The sequence below is a fragment of the Crocuta crocuta genome, unplaced genomic scaffold (genome assembly GCF_008692635.1).
Source record: "Crocuta crocuta isolate KB4526 unplaced genomic scaffold, BGI_CrCroc_1.0 scaffold141, whole genome shotgun sequence".
NCBI classification, from domain to species: domain Eukaryota; kingdom Metazoa; phylum Chordata; class Mammalia; order Carnivora; family Hyaenidae; genus Crocuta; species Crocuta crocuta.
In genome coordinates, this window is record NW_027527951.1 from 7,061,744 (window position 1) to 7,085,398 (window position 23,655).

The 23,655-nt window shown below is 36.5% G+C and overlaps 1 protein-coding gene across 1 annotated transcript in view; it reads right to left on the minus strand.

Moving 5' to 3' along the window:
* CUNH8orf34 (chromosome unknown C8orf34 homolog) overlaps nucleotides 1-23,655 on the minus strand; it is a 396,460-nt gene that overhangs the window by 242,277 nt on the left and 130,528 nt on the right. Inside the window, 1 exon segment of the mRNA XM_077752493.1 lies at nucleotides 1,464-1,636. Within this exon segment, the coding sequence (XP_077608619.1) occupies nucleotides 1,464-1,636 (173 nt within the window).

Here is a 23,655-nt window from a genome sequence, read left to right on the forward strand (position 1 = left end):
GCTAGTAGCACCCAAAGAAAATTTTAGCCCTGTCACATTTTAACTCATGAGTATTTAAATCTGTTTCCTCAGTCTCATGTAAGCCTTGCCTCCATAATGCTTTTTCACTCCAACTTCCTAGTGGAAGACTTCAAGTCTTCATTTGCAATTACTCACTGCAATCGGTATTTAAAAAAAAAAAAAAAAAAAGGTTGTTCTTAATGTAATTTTTCTAATAAATATGATCTGGACTACCCAGGTATCAGAACTACCTTACTTCTACCACCCAAGGAAACTTAAGGCAAATGTGCCACCACCATTTTGAGCATCATAGGACTAAGTGAAATACAGACTTACAAATTTACAAATGATAAATACTTCAAAAATTAAATGCAGCAAATAAAGAGAATTATATTCAATCAGGGGCACCTGGGTGGCTCAGTCAGTTGAGAGTCCAACCCTTGGTTTCAGCTCAGGTCATGATCTCAGGGTTAGTGGGTTTGAGCCCCACGTCGGGCTCTACGTTGACAGTGCAGAGCCTGCCTGGGCTTCTCTCCTTCTCCCTCTCTCTCTGCCCCTCCCCAGCTTTCTCTCTCTCTCTTTCTCTGTCTCTCTCTCTCTCAAAAAAGAAATAAACATAAAAAATCATTTAAAAAGAATTATGTTCAATCATAGTTACCATTTCCAAACCTAAGTGGTTCTAAACCAAAGTTTTTCTCTCTTATTCTAAATTATACTGCTTTGTACAGTCTATTGTACATTTAATAGTTTTCTTCCCCCTATTAACCAACTACATCTCTCTGGTAAAATGAGAAGCCCTCCATTTCCCATTCTTAACAATCAATCACTCTCTGCCCAGCATTATAGTGGGTCTCGACTGACAGCTTATGTTTTTGAAATTATTTCTCTACTTGGTTTTAGTAGCAAAGAGATGGTGATATTCTTAGATATAAAGAAAAAATCAAAACCAAAATCTAAAAGTAAATCCAGTAAACCTTTAAGTTTAAAACAGAGAAATTAACATTCAAGAGTCTCTCATGGTTTGCCTCTCTCCCTTTCCCCCACCATTTCCGCCCTTCTTCTCCCCCTTGTTCCTCCATCAAGTTCCTCCTAATCCTCCTATACGTGCAAACATATGATATTTGTCCTTCTCTGCCTGACTTATTTCACTCAGCATAACACCCTCAAGGTCCATCCATGCTGACAAAAACTGAGGACTGATGGTTGTGGGGGGAGGGGGGGAAGGGCATGGAGGAGGACACTGGTGGGGATGAGCACTGAATGTTATGTGGAAACTAATTTGACAAACTATTTGTAAAAAAAAAAAAAAAACAGAGAAATTAATTTTTATCCTATGTGGAACCCAACATAATTTCCTATACAAAATTGCTAAGTTATCATCAAAATCATGCACCTGGATTTATTTTCCCTTTAGCTTTTAATGATTAAACAAACTCAAAATTTTGGAAGGCATCTCATCTCACCTTCCTGCAGGGCTAGAGCTATTATCTTCACTTTCCCATTGTTCATTTTTACTTCTTGGTACTGGGGGCTGTAGCATTTCAGCTGCTAGTGGGTCAGCATCGTTCTCTTCTCGACCAATCCATTCTCCAATCACACGGGGTCTCAGAAGAGAAGAATTAAATGCCACTGTTTCCTAAAGAGGAGAAAAGAATATACTGACTCAGATTACTTATTCTTATTAATAAGACAACAGGGAAATAATTTTGTCTAGAGTTTCAACTGCTTCCATAAATCAAAATGTTCTTTTTCTTTCTGAATTGACATAAAATTTCAGTTCCCTCCATTTCTATTAGATGACTTATTCTCTGTAATTTGTGCTGACTCCTGAAGATCATCACGACAAAGGATCCAGGAATGAAATCTTTCAGATTCAGAAGGCTGCATGTGTGTTCTCAGGAAGGAGGAGCTGAGGTTAGCATTTGTGTCAGAAAGAAAAGTGTGTGGTAAGGCCCACATAGTGAAAGAGCTTAGTGTTTCTGGGAAATGGTAAATAATTTTTTAGGAGGAAACTGGGGTGAAGCAAGGGAATAGAGTCAACAAATGGCAGTGGAAGGATGGATTGTCTCCAGCTGTGAAACATTTTGGACTTGTAGCCATCCAGTGGAGGTTAGAAGCAGGGCAATACCAGTAACAGGTATGCTATGCTAATTCAAAAAATGTTAAAGTGATTTCTTCTCATAGACTTGGATATGATGTGGCTCTTTAACTGGTACTTTAACTATTTAAGTCATTTAATATTTTGAAAGGAACTACTATCAAAATAAACTTTACAAAAGGGTTGCCTGGGTGGCTCAGTTAAGATTCCAGACTTGACTTCCATTTGGGTCATGATCTCGCAGTTCATGGGTTCGAGCTCCACTTTGGGCTCTGCAGTGGCAATGCAGAGCCCGCTTGGGATTCTTCTCTCTCCCTCTCTGCGCCACTCACATGCTCTCTCTCTCTCAAAATAAATAAATAACCTTTGACAGGTACTAGAATACTGGATATGAGTAATTGCTAAAGATATCTCAGTAAATGAGAAAAAGGCAAGTTAAAAGCAGTACCTACTCTATGATCTTAGTTCTGTTTTAAAAATTCTTATGGGTGTATGACAATGTTTTGTGCTGATCTCAGCCTATCAATAACCAATGTTATGGTTCTTATTATGATTGCAAGATGCTCTTCAGCAATAACCATCAGGAAGCTTAGAAAATTGAAAGTTTCTTGTTTATAAGAGCTGCAAATTACACAGCACACCTGGGGCTACACAGTGAGGTCACAGGTAGACAAGAGAGAGACAGTTAGCAAGCAGAATGCTGAGGTTCCATTTTCATTGGGGTTGAGGGTGGAAGCCTAGGGTTTTGTGGGCTCATTCTTTACTGGTGAATTTAAAAGAGAAGAATGGGAATTTAAAGCACAAGGAAATAAAGAACAAGAGGCCCAAATGGTCAGTACTTGAAATCAACCAAGATTTCTAATACCAAAGAGCTTCAGTCAGGGGAGGAGGCCTGGCTCTTTATCTGGTATACTGTGGCTGACAATGTGTTTATTGGAGATGGCCATCTTTGAAGTGGACATTTAGACAATCAAAGTGTAAGTACAGCATTTGCATTCCAAAAAGGAAAAAACAAAACCAATGTCAGAGTTTATACTATAAACCATCATTCATACACTAATTCTACTCATTTATTTATTTTCTTATATTTATAAAGACCTACTATGTGCCAGAAACTGCTTGATATGTTGGGAAAAACAATGGTAAGACCAAAATTTTGTGGATTTATCCAAAAAGAGGAATTACAAATAGTTTTAGTTTCTTCTTTTGGTGCTTCCATGTCTTTGCAATATTATGATTAATAGGAACTTGTCTTATAGTGAGAAAAAATGCATATTAAAAATATCCTGATCTAAGAAATAGGCTTGAGTTAAATTATGTTTTGCTATAGTTTTTAGTATTACAAGAGTTCTGAATAATTTCTTAAAGATTCAGACCTGGTCTTCTGAATCTTTACAATTCTCCAAAATACACAAATAGGATACAATAAAAATATGGTATAACAATACATACAATGTAATATTAATATACAAATATAATACTAAAGGCAACATGTGAAATATGATTAGAACATATTTCAGGAATATCCAAGTGATATCAAGGAACAGAAAGTAGTTATATATCTTATTGATTCTCTAGCCCACATAAAAATATATCAGATAAATTTTAGTATAATTTAACAAATAATAGGAATTCCTTCTGTATTTATGTTCCCATAGTCAGGAAATTAAAGAACTATTATGGCCTTCAACTGTGAAATCATGTGATCAAATTACTGTTTTGAAACTACCAGAAAGGCACATTCAAGTACAACAATTTAATACCATCTGAAGCATAAGAACTAAAATTAACAGCAATATTGTTAAATTTTAAAACTGAATTTGTTTTTAAAAGTAAGCTGAGACAAAGTTCTGTTTTAGAATTTAAAAAAAATTATAAACATATTTAGAGCCTCAGAATCAATTTTGGCCTGTGTGTCTGAAATGTTATTTATTCTGTGAATTTTACTTTCTCCTCAAGTAAAACAGTGAAGAGGGTATTACAAAACCTGCTGTATCAAATGAATTAGTGGGTAGCACAGTTAAACCACAGAATTCTGTACATATGCTAGGTATGATTATTTAAGGATGTGGACTATGTTAAAACCATTTCTACATCTGTGATATATCTGGGGGGAAAATGGTAAAAAGAACTGCAAGAATGAGCAAGTTGGGGAAGAAATAGATGCCTGGTTGTGAATATGGGCAGAGTAACAGAACAGAGAATTGATGGAGAAAATTTTCACCCTACGAAGTTTTATTTTATAGATAGAATATTAAAAAGGTTGGATAATTAGTTCAGTGTTATTGATTTCATTTATATAATGAAGCAGAATTGGGCTTGGAGATTTGTCTTATAGGCTCGACAGAGAAGAATGGGTACAAAAGAAAGGAGTCGGTTTAGGCACTGTAAATGAGAAATGTGAAATAGAATTTAGAGTTAAGTATGATCAAAAGTTGCGAGCTGCAGAGAATCAGAAATAGCTTCCTGGTTGCTTACTGGGAAATTAAATAAAATGACAGATGTCACTGCTGTTGGAGAATAGAGCACTGAAAAAAGGACAAATTGTTTTAACACTAGCTGAAAGCAGAAATTCAGTAGGAAATAGCTGATGAGCAAAGAAATACAAAGAGCTGCAAAGAAGGTCAGAGGAGTTAGGAAGTTAGCATTTTACAGGTGAAAAAAACGGGACTCTACTTTTCTTATTTTTACTTATTTATTAAAATGATCAAAGCATTTTTATGTCTATGCCTTCTTTAAATGTCACATTATAAAAATTCTTGAATGCAACCTATTTACTTGTAATAGATTACAATGGTGAATTTTTCCTTGGATATATCACTTATATTTGATTAAGCTTATTAATAAGCATAAATTTTTATGGAAGAATTTCAGTGAAGAAAGCAGTTCTTAAAACTACATACAACATACCACAAGCATCATTACATAGCAAAAGAAATTTTAAAATGCACATTAAAAGCAGTAAGTTCTTGAAAATATTTTAAGTACATGGTAAATAATTTAAAATGTCAATTCCAATCAATGTAAATCCTATTTATTCCTTTAAAATGTATAAATACAAATTCCTTTGCACCACCCCCCCCCGCCACCCTCCCACCATCCGCTAAGGTCAGAAATCTCTAGAGGTTGAGATTCTTAAGCAAGTATGTTTAAACTTAATAAGAAAAGCATTTCCAGTCAAAAATTTGTTCTCTATATAATTTGTTGTTTAAAGAGCCTGGTTTTTTCTTTGTCTTTTTTGTTGTTGTTGTTCAGTTTGTTTCTTAAATTCCACAAGAGTGAAAACATAATGGTATTTGTCTGTTTCTGATTCACTTATTTCACTTAGTATTATACCCCTAGATCCATCCATGTCGCTGCAAATGGAAAGATTTCCTTATTTTTATGGCTAATATTACACTATCTATCTGTTTGTCTATCTATCTACCTATCTACCTACCTACCTACCTACCTACCTACCTATCTTGCCATCCACCCATCCATCCATCCATCCATCCCATCTATTTACCTATACCACATCTTACTCTTGGACACCTGCACTGCTTCCATATTTGGCTATTGTAAATAATGCTGCAGTAAACACAGGGGTGCATATATCTTTTCAAATTAATGTTTTCATGTTCTTAAGGTAAATGTCCAGCAGGGAATTACTGGGTCATATGGTAATTCTATTTTGAATCTTTTGAAAAACCTCCATGCTATTTTCCATAGTGGCTGTACCAGTTTGCATTCTCACCAACAGCACACAAGAGTTTCTTTTTCTCCACATCCTCCTCACCAACACGTTTGTTTCTAATTGTAGCCATTCCGACAGGTGTGATGTGGTACCACTGTAATTTTGATTTGTATTTCCCTGATGATGAATGATGTTGACCATTTTTTCATGCTTCAATCTCTGGCTCATTTTTAATTGGATTATTGCTTTTTTGGAGTTGAGCTGTATAAATCTTTATATATTTTGGATATTAATTCCTTTTCAGATATGTAATTTGCAAATATCTTCTCTTCAATAGCTTGTCTTCTAGTTTTGATGACTGTTTCCTTTGCTGTTTATAAGCTTTTTATTTCCATGCAGTCCTAATAGTTTATTTTTGCTTTTATTATCAGGAGACATATGTAGAAAAATGTTACCACAAATGATGTCAGAGGCATTACTATCTGTACTATCTCCTAGAATTTTTATGATTTAAAGACTCACATTTAGGTCTATAATCCACTTTGAATTTATTCTGTGTGCAGTGTAAGAAAGTGGCCCGCCCAGGTTCATTCCTTTGCAAGTTGCAACATCATTTGATGTTCCCAACATCATTTCTTGACTTTTTCCCATTTAATATTCTTGCCTCCTTTGCCAAAGATTAATTGACCATATAATCACAGGTTCACTTCTGGGTTCTCGATGCTGTTCTATTGATCTATGTGCCTATTTTGTGCCATTACTATACTATTTGATTACTACAGCATTGTAGTATATCTTGAAATTGTGGATTGTGATAACTCCAGTTTTGTTCATCATTTTCAAGAATACTTTGACTACGTAATGGTCCCATGAAAATTTTAGGATTATTTGTTATAGTTATGTGAAAATGCTGTTTGTATTTAAATAGGGATTGCTTTAAATCTATAGATAACTTTGGGTAGTATGAACATTTTAACAATATTTATTCTTCTAATCCATGAACATGAAATATCTTTCCAATTATTTGTGTTCAGTTACTTTCATCAGTGTTTTATGGTTTATAGAGTATAGGTCTCCTCACCTCCTTGGTTAAGTTTTTCCTAGGTCTTTTGTTATTTTGGTACAATTGTTACCGGCCTTTAATTCTCTTCTTTGTAGTCTCTTTATGTGGTTTTGGTATCAGGATAAAGCTAGCCTCATAGAATGAATTAGGAAGCTTTCCTCTCTCTTCTGTTTTAGAGTAGTTTAACAGATATTAATTAACTCTTTAAATGCTTGGTAGAATTCATCTGTGAAGTCATTTGGACCTAGACTTTTGTCTGTTGGGAGCTTTTTGATTAACTGATACAATTTCATTGCTGGTAACCAGTTTGTTCAAATTTTCTTTCTCTTCCAGATGCAGTTTGGGAGGTTATATGTTTCTAGGAATTTATCCATTTCTTTTTGGTTATCCAATTTGTTAGCATATAATTTTTCATAACTTTCATTTATAATCTATGCTGTCAGTTATTGCTTGTCTTGCATGTAATGATTTTATTTAGTTGTCTTATTTTTTATGACTCTAGCCAAGCGTTTATCAATTTTATTGATCTTTTCACAAAACCAGTTCCTGTTTTCATTGATCTTTTTTTTTTTTTTTTAGTTTCTTTCTTTTATGTCTGCTCTACTCTTTATTATTTCCTTACTTCTACTGGTTTAGGGTTTTGTTTGTACTTCTTTTTCCAGCTCTTTTAGCTGTAAAGTAATGTTGAAATTTTTCTTGCTTCTTAAACTTCCTTCTTAGAACAGCTCTTGCTGCAACCCAAAGATTTTGGATCACTGTGTTTTCATTTTCATTTCTCTCCATGCATTCTTTACTTCTTGGTTGACACATTCATTGTTTAGTAGCATGTTATTTAACTTCTACATATTTGTGGTCTTTCCATATTTTTTGTGGTTGATTTCTAGTTTCATAGCATTGTGGTCAGATGTGAAGCATAATGTGATTTCAATCTTTTTTAATTTGTTGAGACTTGTTTTGTGACCTAACATGTAATCTATTCTGGAGAATGTTCCATGTGCACTTTAAAAGAATGTGTATTCTGGGGCGCCTGGGTGGCTTAGTCGGTTAAGCGTCCGACTTTCGCTTAGGTCATGATCTCACGGTTGTGGGTTCGAGCCCCGCGTCGGGCTCTGTGCTGACTGCCAGCTCAGAGCCTGGAGCCTGTTTCAGATTCTGTGTCTCCCTCTCTCTCTGACCCTCCCCTGCTCACGCTGTCTCTCTCTCTCCTAGAAATAAATAAAAATATTAAAAAAAAAAAAAAGAATGTGTATTCTTCTGTTTTAGGATGTAAAGTACTGAATATATCTGATAGATACATCTTGTCCAATGTGTCATTCAAAACCACCGTTTCCTTGCTAATTTTCTGTTTGGATGATCTATCTACTGATATAAGCGAGATGTTAAAGTCCCCAACTATTATTATTATTATTGATTACTTCCTTTATGTTTGTTATTAACTGCTTTAAATATTTGGGTCCTTCTATATTGAGTCATAAATATTTACAATTATTATATCTTCTAGTTGGATTGTTCCCTTTATGATTATATAGTTTCCTTGTCCCTTGTTACAGTCTTTGTTTTAAAGTCTATTTTGTCTGATATAACTATCAGACACAGGCTTTCTGGTCACTTCCATTTGCATGACAAACACTTCCCCATTCTTTTACTTTCAATCTGCATATATCTTTACCTCTGAAATGAGTCTCTTGTAGGCAGCATATAGATTGGTCTTGCTTTTTTTTTAGCCATTCCGCCATCCTATAACTTTGACTGGAGTGTTTAGTTCATTTACATTAAAAGCAATTATTGATAGGTATGCATTTATTGCCATATTGTTGTTTTATGGCTGTTTTTGTAGTTCTCTTCCTTTCTTCCCTAGCTGTCTTCTCTCACAGTTTGGCTTTATTTAGTGATATACCTGGATTCCTTTTTCCTTAGTTGTTGCATATCTATTATTTTTATCTTTATTTTTTTAATTTTTGGTTACCATTAGGTTTATACATAACATCTGCATATAGCAGTTTATTATTAAGTTGATGGTTATTTTCATTTCAACTCATTCTTTTTTTTAAAAAATTTAAATGTTTTTATTTATTTCTGAAAGAGAGACAGTGTGAGCAGGGGAGGGTCAGAGAGAGAGAGGGAGACACAGAATATGAAACAGGCTCCAGGCTCTGAGCTAGCTGTCAGTACAGAGCCCGACGTGGCACTTGAACCCACAAACCGTGAGATCATGACCTGAGCCAAAGTCGGATGCTTAACTGACTGAGCCACCTAGGGACCCCTCATTTGAACTCATTCTAAAAACACTAAATTTTTATTCCTCTCAACCCACATTTAAGTGTAGAATGTCATATTTTCATACTTTATATTCTTTTATTTTGCGAATCCCTTGATTGATTTTTATAGATATACTTAATTTTAATACTTTTGTACTTCTTTTCTTACTCCTGTTTATGGTTTTCCCTTTGCACTAAAAAAAACATCTCCTTTAACATTTCTTGTAAGGCTGGTCTAGTGATGACTAATTCCTTTGATTTTTGTTTGTTTGAGAAACAAAGTCTTTATTTCTTCTAATCTGAATAAAACCCTTGCTGGATAGAGTATTCTTGGCTGCAGGTTTTTCTCTTTCTGGTCTTTGAATATACCATGCCACTCCCTTCTGACTTGCAAAATTTCTGCTGAAAAGTCACTTGGTAGCCCTACAGGATTTCCCTTGTATGGAACTGTTTGCTTTTCTCTTGTTGCTTTTAAAATTTCTCTTTATCACTACTTTTTGTCATTTAATTACTGTGTGTCTTGGTGTGGACCTCCTTGGGTTGATTTTGCTGGGTGGTCTATGTGCTTTCCAATCTAGATTTCTGTTTCCTTCTCCAAATTCAGGAAATTTTCAGCTATTGTTTTGTCAAATAAATTTTCTGCCCTCTTTTCTTTCTCTCCATCTTCTGGGATGCCTATAATCCAAATGTTATCATGCGTGATGGTGTTACTTACTTCCCTTAATTTATTCTTATCTTGTATTACTTTTTGTTCTTTCTTCTGTTCAGCTTGATTGCTTTCCATTACTCTCTCCTCCATGTCATCGATCCATTCTTCTGCTTATACTAGTCTACTTATTTTTCCCTCTAATGTATTTTTAATTTCAATTACTGAGTTCTACATCTATGACTTGTTCTTTTTTATATTTTCCATCTTTTTGTTGAGGATCTTACAGAGATTTTCCACTCTTTGCTCAAGTCCAGTGAGTATCCTTATGGACATTACTTTAACTTTAAAAAAATTAATATTTTGAAAGAGAGAGAGAGAATGCAAGTGGGGCAGGGGCAGAGAGGGAGGGAGACACAGAATCTGAAGCAGGCTACAGGCTCTAAGCTGTCAGCATAGAGCCCGACATGGGGCTCAAAGTCATGAGCTGTGAGATCATGACCTGAGCTAAAGTTGGATGCTTAAATGACTGAGCCACCCATGTGCCCCTAAGACCATTACTTTAATTTTTTTATTATTTATTTGCTTTAGAGAGAGAGAGACATACACACAGAGTGTGACTGGAGAGAGGGGCAAGGAGAGAGAGGGAGACACAGAATCTGAAGCAGGCTCCAGGCTCCATCCTGTCAGCACAGAGCCTGATGTGGGGCTTGAACTCACAAACCACGAGACAATGACCTGATTCAAACTTGGCACTTAACTGACTGGGTCACCCAGGCACCCCAATGACTATTACTTTAAATTCTCTCTTAGGCATGCTACTTATCTCTGTTTCGTTTATATCTCTTGCTGTGATTTTTGTCCTGATCTTTCATTTGAGACATAGTCCTGTTTCCTCATTTTGTCTATCTCTCTGTGTCTGTTTTCATGTGTCTGAAAAGTCAGCTACCTCTTCTACTTTTCAAAATAGTGGCTTTATGAAGAAGTCCTGCGGTGCCCTGTAGTAAAATGTCCCCTTTTTACCAGACCCTGGTGCTTCAGGGATGTCTCCCATGTGTGCTGCATGTGCCTTACTATTGTGGCTGACAGGGAGCCTGGGTAGCTCAGTTAAGCATCCAACTTCAGCTCAGGTCATGATCTTGCAGTTTGTGAGTTTGACCCCACATCAAGTTGTCTGCTGTCAGCACAGAACCTGTTTTAGATCCTCTGTCCCCTCCCCCCTCATGCTGCTCACCCACTTGTGCACACGCATACTGTCTCTCTCTCTAAAAATAAATGATTTTTAAAATTTTAAAAAATAATACTATTGTGGCTGAGCCACTTTTGCCTTCAGTCAGGTCATCTGCAATGCTTCTTTGTGGGCAGGGTTTGGTCCCTGTGTTGTTAATGGGCAGTGTGGGGCCACCTTGGGCTTGTGTTTGCCAGAGCTGTGGTCACACAGAACTGCAGAGTGCTCTCCCTGTGTTATGTCCTGAGAAACTTTTGTTGGTGGGTGGGGATTGTAGTGAGATCAGAGGTCTACCCCCAGCCCACTGCTGTGGCTGCAGTCAAACTAGTATTTGTGGTTATCTTCCCCTCTCCCTGGGGCTGGAGTCACTTTGGAGTGGTGATGGTTCCTGTCAGGGTTATTTGCACACTAACAGGCTTGCAGCACTACTTTGCATGGACTCCTGCCGAGGGTGAATTGAAGAAATGTGTCTACAGGAGAATGTGAGGGCAGGGTACAGTGCTATTAGCAAGCTAGGTGGAGAGTGTTCTTGCTGGCTCCCCCAGATGTCCATGTATCTAGGTCAGAGAGGAGACAGAAGAAGAGGGAATGGCTCCTACCAGTAATTTCTTCCTAGAGAAGTCTTCTAAAGATCCCTGCCCCTCCAGCACATGTTCTGAGACAGCAAATAAATCTCAGACATTTTCCAAACTGCTGCTTATATGCTGTATCTAAATAGGGCTATTTGTTATTCTGTCTCTTTTGGGGTGGGACTCAGTTTCCTATCACCCTTTGTTTCTCCCAGAGCACAGCCCAGTGATTTTTTTTAAGTTCCAGGTGTTTAGTTCCACTGATTGTAAGAACTCTCAAAGTTAAGCCCCTCTGGTTACCAAAGCCAAATGTTATAGCTATTCATCTTCCCAGTGTGGGTCGCCCATTTCTGGGGCACCAGGTATGGGATCTGCTCCTTTCCCCTCTCATGTCTATGGTGTCTCTCCTTGCCATGGACAATCCTAGGGGTTGGTTTGGTTCCTGACCAAGTCTCTACCCTTCCTACCACTTTTGATGTGGCCTCTTCTCTAAGTCCCATTGTGAAGAGTCTGCTCTTCTAGTTCTCAAGCTGTTTTCTGGGTTACTTACAGTGATGTGGGTGTTAGCTAGATGTATCTGTGGGATGAGGTGAGCCTAGGCTCCTCCTACTCTGCCATCTTCCCCAGAAGTCTGTTTTTTCTTCTTAATAAATCAAGATGCTCATGAAGGCTGGGATCACATCCTAATTCCTTTGTTTTCTCCATAATAACTAGCATAATTATTTCATAAAATAAGTATAAAATTTGTGTTAAATGAATTTTAAAAATTCATAGAAGGAAAACCAATGCAAATGTGGTGAATTACGAAGTATCTTTATGTCTAACTAAAAGTCATATAAATGACTCATGGACAACACTGATTAATATATTTTTAATCCATACCAGCATAAAGTCTACAAGATGTGACTGATTTAAAATAATTAAATATTTTGTACAAATTCTTAAGCTTTTGAGTAAGTTATTTTAATCCAACCAGTTCACAAAAGGAAAATTATGAAACACATAATTACACATTAAATGTTTAACACAAAACTACATTCAATGTTTAACTTAATAATCATTGTTAAACTAATCCACACATTGAACCTGAATTAGAGTTTAAAGGAAGTAATGTAAGCAGATACTTAAAAGTTTTTTTCCTACTGTCCCTTCTTTTATTTTTTTCCAGCTTTGGGATATAATTGATATATTCTATGTAGCTTTACACTGTATAATCTCAAGATTTAGCAAAAATATATAATGCAAAATGATTGCCATAATAAGGTTAACAGACTCATCACTTCACATAATTAACATTGTGTTTCTGTGTGTGTGTGTGTGTGTGTGTGTGTGTGCTGAGAACTCTTAAGATCCACTTGCTTAGCAACTTCCAAGTATACAATATAGTATTGTAAACCTTAGTCACCATATTGTGCGTTAGATCCTCAGATCTTGCTCATCTTATAACTGGAAGTCTGTAACCTCCGATCACTTGCACCCATTTCCCTCACCCCCTCACCTCTGGCAACCTCCACTCTATTCTCTCTTTCTATAGGTTAGATTTCCTTCCTTTTAATGGTGAAAATTATTTCACTAAATATAAAATCACTTTTTCTTTATTCAACTATCAATAGGCACTAGATTGTTTTAATGTTTTGGCTATTGTAAATAATACCGCAGTGAACATGGAAGTTCAGATATCCCTTAGACATAGTGATTTCATTTCCTTCAGATATATACTCAGAAGTGGGATTGCTTAATAAGCTTCATGTTTAATTTTTTGAGACAGCCCATGCTGATTGTTATAGTACCCATATGAATTTACATTCCCACCAATAGTGCACAAGGGTTCCCTTTTCTCCAAACTCCTGCCAACACCTGTTATCTCCTGTCTTTTGATGAGAGACATTCTATCAGGTGTAAGATGATCTTTCATTATGGTTTTGACTTGCATTTCCCTGATGATTAGTGATGTTGAGCATCTTTTCATGTACTTGGCCATTTATCTATCTTCTTTGGAAAAATGTCTGTTCGGGTCCTCGGCCCAATTTTGAAAAATCAGATTATTTGTTTTTTCCCTACTATTGAGCTGTGTGAGTTTCTTATATATTTTAGATATTAGCCCCTTATCAGACATATGACTTAAAAATACTTTCTGCCATTCTATAGGTTACCTTTACAGTCTGATTTTTTTTCTGTACAGAAGCTTTTCAGTTTCATGTAGTTTCACTTGCTGCTTGTGCTTTTGGTGTTAAAAAACATTTTTAGGGGTGCCTGGGTGGTTCGGTAGATTAAGCATCCAACTTTGGCTCAGGTCATGATCTCCCAGCTCATGAGTTCAAGCCCCACATGGGGCTCTGTGCTGACAGCTCAGAGCCTGGAGCCTGCTTCAGATTCTGTGTCTCCCTCTCTCTCTGCCCCTTCCCTGCTTGCACTCTGTCTCTCTCTCTCTCTCTCTCTTAAAAATAATAAACATTAAAAAATTTTTAATGTTTTTAATGTTTTTTTTTAATGTTTATTTATTTTTTAGAAAAAGAGAAAGCAAGCAGAGAGGGGCAGAGAGAGAAGAGAGAATCCCAAGCAAGTTCCCCACTGTCATTGCAGAGCTCTACACAGGGCTCTCGGATTCATGAACTGTGAGATCATGACTTAAGCTGAATCAAGACCCAGCCACTCAACTGAGACACTTAGGAACCCCCCCACCCCAATTTTTTTAAAGCACTGCCAATACCAATGTAAATAAGATTTTTCTTCTAGGAGTTTCACAGTTTGAGTAAGGCATTTTAATTTGATTTTTGTACTTGGTGTGAAATAAGGGTCCAATTTCATTCTTTCATTATTCTATTTTTAAGTTTTTACTACTATAAATGTTTGTATTAAGAAAGAACTTCAAATAAACATTACACCACAAGTAACTAGAAAAATAAGAAACATCTGAAATTTAGTAGAGAAAGGAAATAACAAAGAAAGATCAGAAATAAATAAAATAGAAACCCAAATAAACAATAACATAACATTGAAAGTAATGACCAGGTTTTCAAAAAAAAAATAAAGAAAGAAACTTGGCAAAGCTTTTAACTACATTAAGAAAAAAAAAAAAGAGAGAGAACACTCAAAAACCAAAATGAGAAATGAAAGAGAAAACAATGCAACAGATACCACAGAAATACAATTTCATTCTTTTGCAAGTGAATATCTAGTTTTCCCAAAACCTTTTACCAAAGAGACTATACTTTTCACATTGACCATTCTAGGATCCCTTTTTAAATATTAAATGTCCAAGTGTTCATGGTTTATTTCTGGGTTCTTAATTCTGTTCCATTGATCTATGTCTCTATTTTTTATACCAGCACCATAGTAATTTAATTACTCTACCTTTATAATATAGTTTGAAATCAGGAAATATGATGCCTCCAGTTTTGTTTTTCTTTCTCAAGACTGTTTTGGCTATTTGTGATTCTATACAGATTTTAGGAATGCTTTTTCTAACTTTTCCTCTGGGAAATGCCATTGGAATTTTGGTAAGGATTGCACTGAACCTATAAACGGCTTTGAGTAGTAGGGACATTTTAACAATATTCAATCTTTCAATTCATGTACATGGGATATCTTTCCACCTATTTGTCTTCTTCAATTTTTTCCATCAAAAAAAAGTGTGTACAGGTATTTTAACCGGTGGGCTAAATGTATGCCTACTTATTTTATTGTATTTGATGCTACTGTAAATGGAACTGTTTTGTTTCTTTTTAGAATAGTTCAATCTTATTATAGAGAAATGCAACAGATTTTTGTATGTTGATTTTGTATCCTGCTAATTTACTAAATTGATTTGTTAGGTCTAACAGTTTACTGATTAAGTCTTAAAGGTTAACTATGCATAAGAATATGTCATCTGCAAACAGATAAGTTTACTTCTTGTCCTATCTGGATGCCTTTCATTTCTTATTCCTACCTAACTGCTCTGGCTAGGACTTCTGGTACTTTGTTGAACAGGAGCAGTGAGAGTGGGCACTCTAGTCTTGTTCTTGATTTTGGAGAAAAATCTTTCAACCTTTCACTGTTGAGTATGTTAGCTGAGGATTGTCATATATGTCTTTTCTTATGTTGAGTTATATTCCTTCTATTACCAATTTGTTGAAAGTTTTTTTTTTTTTACCATGAAAGTATATAACACTTTGTTAAATGGGTTTTTTTTGCATTTATTGAAATGATCATGTGATTTTTATCTTTCATTCTATTAATGTGATGTATCATATTTACTGATTTGTAAATGTTGAACCACCCTTGTATCCCAGAGATAAATCTCACACAGTTGTGATCCTGGTATCTGCTCCTTTTAATGCGCCATTGAATTCAGTTTGTTAGTACTTTGTTGAGAATTTTTGCATCTGTATTCATCAGAGATGTTTGTCTATAGTTTTCTTGCAGTGTCCTTATCTGGCTCAGAAAATGAATTTGAGAGTTTTCCCTCCTATTCAAAGCTTTGAAAGAGTTTGAGAAAGATAGTGTTAATTCATCAATGAAATCATATGGTCCTGGACTTTTATTGGTAGGCTGTTGATGCCTGCTTTAATCTCCTTACTCGTTATTGGTCTGTTCAAATTTCCTGTTTCTTCATGATTCAGTCTTGGTGGGGTATATATTTTTAGGGAGTTATCCAGTTGTTTCCTATGTTACCAGTTTGGTGGCACTAACTGTTCATAGTAGTCTCATGATCCTTTGTACTACTATAGAATTAGTTGTAATATCACCTCTTTCATTTATAATTTTATTTATTTGATTCCTCACTTTTCTTGGTTTGTCAAGATAAAGATATGTCAGTTTTATTTTTTCAAAGAACCAAATCTTAGTTTCATTAATCTTTTCTAATTCACTTATTTCTGCTCTAGTCTTTATTATTTCCTTTCTTCTGCTAACTTTGTAGCCCTTCCTCTTCTTTAGTAATCAGTATAAACTGCTGAAATCCAGTATATCAATAAAGGAAGGAGTATTCAAAGAATTTTGTATTATTCTTTAATATATTAACAAATATTTTTCTCAAAAACTATGTAAAACAGAAATATGTCCAAACATTTTGACAGATCTCCAGTAGCCTAATGCTCTTGGCTCAGTGATGCCAAGATCACATCAATAAATGTTCAATCTCATTGTGTCCGTGCCCCTTCTCATGAGAGTTCAAAGGTCTTTTTTCGTTTTTTTTCTTTTTCTTTTTTAAATAGTTTATTGTCAAGTTGGTTCCAATATAACACCCGTGTTCATCCCCACAAGTGCCCTCTTCCATGACCATCACCCCCCTTCCACTACCCTCCAACACATCAGTCCTCAGTTTGTTCTCTCATGGTTTGCCTCCCTCTCACCCCTATTTCCCCTCTTCTTCTCCCCCATGGTCCTCCGTTAAGTTCTTCCTAATCCTCCTATATGTGCAAACATATGGTAACTGTCCTTTTCTGCCAGATTTATTTCACTCAGCATAACAACCTCAAGTTCCATCCATGTTGCTACACATGGCCAGATTTCATTCGTTTTCATTGCCGTGTAGTATTCCATTATATAGATAAACTGCATCTTCTTGATCCATTTGTCCGTTGATGGATGCTTAGGCTCTTTCCAAGTTTTGGCTATTGTTGAGAGTGCTGCTATGAACATTGGAGTACATGTGCTCCTATGCAACAGCACTCCTGTATCCCTTGGGTAAATTCCTAGCAGTGCTATTTCTGGGTCCTAGGGGAATTCTGTTGTTAATTTTCTGAGGAACCTCCACACTGTTTTCGAGAGGGGCTGCACCAGTTTACATTCCCACCAGCAGTGAAGGAGGGTGCCCATTTCTCCACATCCTCACCAGCATCTAGAGTCCTCTTATTTGCTCATTTTAGCCACTCTACTGGTGTGAGGTGTTATCTCAGTGTGCTTTTGGTTTGTATTTCCCTGATGAGAAGGGATGCTGAGCATCGTTTCATTTGTCTGTTGGCCATCAGGATGTCCTCTTTGGAGAAGTGTCTGTTCATATCTTCTGCCCATTTCTTCACTGGATTGTTTGTTTTTCAGGTGTGGAGTTTGGTGAGTTCCTTATAGATTTTGGATATTAACCCTTTACCTGATATGTCATTTGCAACTATCTTTTCCCATTCCGTCAGTTGCCATTTAGTGTTATGAATTGTTTCCTTTGCCGTGCAGAAGCTTTTAGTCTTGATGAGGTCCCAATAGCTCATTTTTGCTCTTGATTCCCTTGCTTTTGGGGATGTGTCAAGTAAGAAACTGCTGCAGTGAAGGTCAAGGAGGTTGTTTCTGGCTTTCTCCTCTAGGGTTTTGATGGTTTTCTGTCACACATTCAGGTCCTTTATCCATTTTGAGTTTATTTTTGTGTATGGTGTAAGAAAGTGATCTAGTTTCATTCTTCTGCATGTTGCTGTCCAGTTCTCCCAGCACCAGGCTGGGTTAAACAGGCTGTCTTTTTTTCCATTGGATACCCTTTCCTGCTTTGTTAAAGATTAGTTGGCTGTACATTTTTGGGTCCAAATCTGAGTTCTCTATTCTATTCCATTGATCTATGTGTCTGTTTCTGTGCCAAACCATACACTGTTGATGATTACAGCCTTACAGTAGTAGAAGCTAAAGTCTGGGATGGTGATACCTCTCATTTTGGTTTTCTTCTTCAAAATTACTTTGGCTATTCAGGGTCTTTTGTGGTTCCATACAAATTTTAGAATAGTTTGTTCTAGTTTTCAGAAGTATGTTTATGCAATGTTGATTGGGATTGCACTGAATGTGTAGATTGATTTGGGTAGTAATGACATTTTAACTATGTTTATTCTTCCAATCCATGAGCATGGAATGGTTTTCCATTTCTTTGGGTCTTCTTCAATTTCCTTCATAAGTTTCCTATAGTTTTCATCATACAGATCTTTTATCTTTGGTTAGGTTTATTCCTACGTATTTTATGGTTTTTTGTGCAGTTATAAATGGGATCAGTTTCTATATTTCTCTTTCTGCTGCTTCATTATTGGTGTATAAAAATGCAACCGATTTCTGTACATTGATTTTGTATCCTGCAACTTTGCTGAATTCATGGATCAGCTCTAGTAGGCTTCTGGTGGAGTATGTCAGGATTTCTATGTGAGTATCATGTCCTCTGCAAAGAGTGAGAGTTTGACTTCTCTGCCAAATCTGATGTCTTTTCTTTTTGTTGTCTGATGGCTGATGCTAGGACTTCCAGCACTATGTTAAACAACAGTGATGAGAGTGGACATCCCTGTCAAGTTCCTGATCTCAGGGGGAAAGCTCTCAGTTTTTCCCCCTTGAGGATGATATTAGCTGAGGGCTTCTCATAGATGGCTTTTATGATGTTTAAGTAAGTTCCTTCTGTCCCGACTTTCTCGAGGGTCTTTATTAAGAAGGGATGCTGTATTTTGACAAATGCTTTTTCTGCATCTATCGATAGGATCATATGATATTTATCTTTTCTTTCGTTGATGTGATGTATCACATTGATGATTTGCGAATATTGAACCAGCCCTGTAACCCAGGAATGAATCCCACTTGATCTTGATGGATAAATCTTTTTACGTGCTGTTGGATTCGATTTGCAAGTATCTTGTTGAGGATGTTTGCCTCTGTATTCATCAAGGATATTGGCCTGTATTTCTCCTTTTAGCTGGGTCTCTGCCTGGCTTGGGAATCAAAGTGATGCTGGCTTCATAAAATGAGTCTGGAAGTTTTCCTTCAATTTCTATTTTTGGGAATAGTTTGAGAAGAATTTGGATTAATTCTGTTTTAAATGTCTGGTAGAATTCCCCAGGGAAGCCATCTGGCCCAGGGCTCTTATTTGTTGGGGGATTTTTGATAACTGATTCGATTTCCTCACTTGTTATGGGTCTGTTCAGGTTTTCTATCTCTTCCCATGTGAATTTTGGTAGTGAGTGTGTGGTTAGGAATTTGTCTATCTCTTCTAAGTTGTCCAGTTTGTTGGCATATAGTTTTACATAGTATTCCCTGTTAATTGCTTGTATTTCTGAGGGGTTGGTTGTAATAAGTTCATTTTTGTTCATGATTTTGTCTATTTGAGTGCACTCTCTTTTCTTTTTGAGAAGCCTGGCTAGAGGTTTGTCAATTTTGTTTATTTTTTCAAAAAACCAACTCTTGGTTTCATTGATCTGTTCAACTTTTTCTTTGGTTTCTATATTGTTCATTTCTGCCCTGATTTTTATTATTTCTCTTCTTCTACTGGGCCTGAGGTGCTCTTGTTGCTCTCCCTCTAGTTGCTTTAGGTGTGCTGTTAGATTTTGCACTTGCGCTTTTTCTAATTTCTTGAAATAGGCCTGGAGTGCAATGTACTTTCCTCTTAGGACTGCTTTCGCCACATCCCATAGAGTTTAGATTGTTGTATTCTCATTTTCATTTCTTTCCATATTTTTAAAAAATTTCTTCTCTAATTGCCTGATTGACCCATTCACTCTTTAGTAGGGTGTTCTTTAACCTCCATGTTTTGGGGAGTTTTCCAGACTTCTTCCTGTGACTGATTTCAAGTTTCATAACTCAATCTGAAAGTCAGCATGGCATGATCTTAATTCTTTTATATTTATTGAGGGCTGCTTTATGTCCCAGTATGTGATCTATCTTGGAGAATGTGCCATGCACACTTGAGAAGAAAGTGAATTCCATAGCCTCAGGATGCAGAGTTCTAAATATATCTGACACATCCATCTGGTCCAATGTGTCATTTAAGTCCATTGTGTCTTCATTGATTTTCTGTCTAGTTGATCTGTCCATTGCTGTAAGTAGAGTTTAAAGTCCCCTGCTATTAGCACGTTCTTGTCAATAAGACAGTTTCTGTTTGTGAATGTTTTATGTATTTGGTGCGTAGACATTTATAATTGTTACCTCTTCCTGATGGATATACCTTTTAATTATTATATAATGCCCTTCTTCATCCCTTGTTACTGTCTTTACTTTAAAGTCCAGTTTGTCTGATATAAGTATAGCTACTCCAGCTTTTTTTGACTTCCAGTAGCATGATAAATATTTCTCCATCCCCTTACTTTCAATCTGAAGGTGTCCTCCAGTCTAAAATGAGTTTCTTGTAGACAGGAAATAGATGGATTTTGTTTTATCCATTCTGCTTCCCTATGTCTTTTGATTGGGGCATTTAGTCCATTTACGTTCAGTGTTATTACTGAAATATATTGGTTTAGAGTCATTGTGTCATTTGTGGGATTCATGCTTGTGGTGGTGTCTCTGGTATCTTGTGTTACTTGCAACATTTCCCTCAGAGAGTACCCCTCAGGATTTCTTGTCGGGCTGGTTTAGTGATGACAAATTTTTTCAATTTTTGTTTATTTGAAAAGACTTTTATCTCTCCTTCTATTCTGAATGACAGTCTTGCTGGGTGGAGCATTCTTGGCTGCATACTTTTTCTGTTCATCACATTGAAGATCTGCCATTCCTTTCTGGCCTGTCAAGTTTCAGAGATAGGTCTGTCACAACTCTCATAGGTTTCCCTTTGTATGTTAGGGCCCTTTTCTCCCTAGCTGCTTTCAGAATTCTCTTTGTCCTTATATTTTGCCAGTTTCACTATGATATGTCGTACAGAAGTTCGATTGTAGTTATGTCTGAAGGGAGTTTTCTGTCTCTCTTGAATTTCAACATCTACTTCCCTCCCCAGTTTGGGGAATTTCTCTGCTATAAATTGTTCCAGGACTCCTTCAGCACCATTCCCTCTCTTCCTCTTCTGGGATTTCTATGATATGGATATTGTTCCGTTTGATCGTATCACTGAGCTCTCAAACTCTTCTTTCATGTTCCTGGATCAGTTAATCTTTTCCTCAGTTTCTTCTTTTTCTATAATAATGTCTTCTAAATCACTTATTCTCCTTTCTGCCACTTCAATCCGTGCACTGGATGCCTCCAGTTTATTATGTATCTCATTTATCGCATTTTTTAATTCATCATAACGATTTTTAAGCTCCATAGTGTTTGTAGCCATAGTTTCTCTGATGTCCTCCATGCTTTTTTCAAGCCCAGCGATTAATTTTATGATTATTATTCTAAATTCTTGTTCAGTTATGTTGCTTATATCTGTTTTGAGCAGTTCTTTAGCTGTTAATTCCTCCTGGAATTTCTTTGGAGGCGATCTCTTTCGTTTCATCATTTTGGTTAGCTTTCTAGCTCTTGTTAGTTTTAAAAGCTTGTTATGCACTCTGCACCTGTGAGCGCTGCTGTACCAAAGAAGGCTCTTTGACTGTCCAGGGCCTGTCCATTCAGATAGTGTTCTTTGAATGGTACCTCTTGGTCTCTCTTGTTGAGACCTTGGTTATTTTATTTCCCTACTCATAGTGGTATTTGGGATTCTCCACCATGTGTATTTTGGCTTGTTTCTTGAGGTAGCCACTATAAAGTTTTCTCAGCAGACTCTGTCTCCTTTACCTCCCAAACTCTTGGATTCTGTAAGGGCTCCTATTGCTTCAGGCCTTCTCCTTGTGAGATATGGGGGTGAGTGAAATGTACGGAGCTCCCTACTTCTCTGCTATCTTGCCCTCTAAATCTTTTTTCTTTTTTTAAATATTTATTTATTTATTTGAGAGAGAGAGAGAGAGAAGAACCTGTGAGTGGGAGAGAGGAGTAGTGGGAGAGAGAGAGAAGCTCAAGCAGCCTCCACACTCAGTACGGAGTCTGACATGGGGCTCAATCCCACAACCCTGGGATCAGGACCTGAGCTGAAATTAAGAGTTGGACACTCAACCAACTGAACCATCTAGGTACACCTATAGTTTAAAAATGGGACATATGGGGACATTTGGGTGGCTCAGTTGGTTAAGTGTCTGACTCTTGATCTTGGTTCAGGTCATGATCTCACAGTTTTGTGAGATCAAGCCCCATGTTGGGCTCTGGGATGACAGCACGGAGCCTGCTTATGATGCTCTCTCTCCCTCTCTCTCTCTCTCTCTCTCTCTCTGTCCCTTCCCCACATGTAAGCACTCCCTCTCTCTCAAAATAAATAAACTTAAAAAATAAAAATAAAAGTGGGACATATTACCCTCTAAATGTGACCTGCTTTAAAGCCAATGAAACAGGCACAAATTATTGTATGCCTGTTATAAGCCATGGTCTTAGGAGACCTTACATGTTTCTACCTGCTCTCTCTACTTCTACCATCCCCATGAGAAAGATATGCCCATGCTAGTCCACTAACCTCAAAATGAAGATAAGAAATACTTCTAACAGATCTGAATATCCCCAAACAAGTACACTTTAAACTAGCTGACAGCAGCCAATCTCTAGACACATGAGAAACTCCACAATTGAAATAGGCTGAACCTATCCAGCCAAGATCCAGTGTAGGTCAGTTGAATTCCAGAAAAGCAGGAAAAATATTTATTGTTTCAAGTCTCTGAGTTTTGGGGTAAAAGGTTACACAGCTATAACTAACTGAAACAAACTGATCCTAGAAGTCGAGTGCTGCTTAATAAAAACTTAAAAAATAGGTCATTGGCCTTGGGATGCAGGGGCAGGTGTTGGCTATAAAAATGATGAGGAAGTTATTCTAAGAGGCTAGAAAAATGGAGGCCAGTGTTATGTTGGGTTAGTCATTTAGCAAAACTATGATTTCTGATAACTTGGTAAGGTAGAAAGTGATCTAATAAAGTTTCAAAATTGGGCAAGGACATCTCTAGGAAAAAGCCTGTAAACATTACCTACTTGCTTCTAGCTACATATGATAACTTTCATCAAGAAATAGATGAGTACAAAAAATAACTATAATTTGAAGGCAAAATTTAGAGAAAATATTACAAGTCTGGCTGGGTTTCTTATATTCAATTTTTGATAACTCATGATTTTTAAATTAAGATAATCCTTATACAAATATTAAATCCATGGCCCTGTCATAAAGACAAAGCTTCAGTTTAAAAAAGAAATCAAAGATGTGGCTATAAGGCCCTTCATTAAGACTTCTAAAAAATTAAGATGGTGCCTATTAAGGATGTTTCACAACACCTGAAATACCATAATTAAATCTAAAGAGAGGCATGTCCTGAAAAACAAACTGTGGATGTGGTTTTTGGCACATGAAAGAGTAATTGAATACAAAGGAAACCCAAAAATTATTTAAGACAGATGAATTATCAGAAAGGCCCTGAAGTAAAA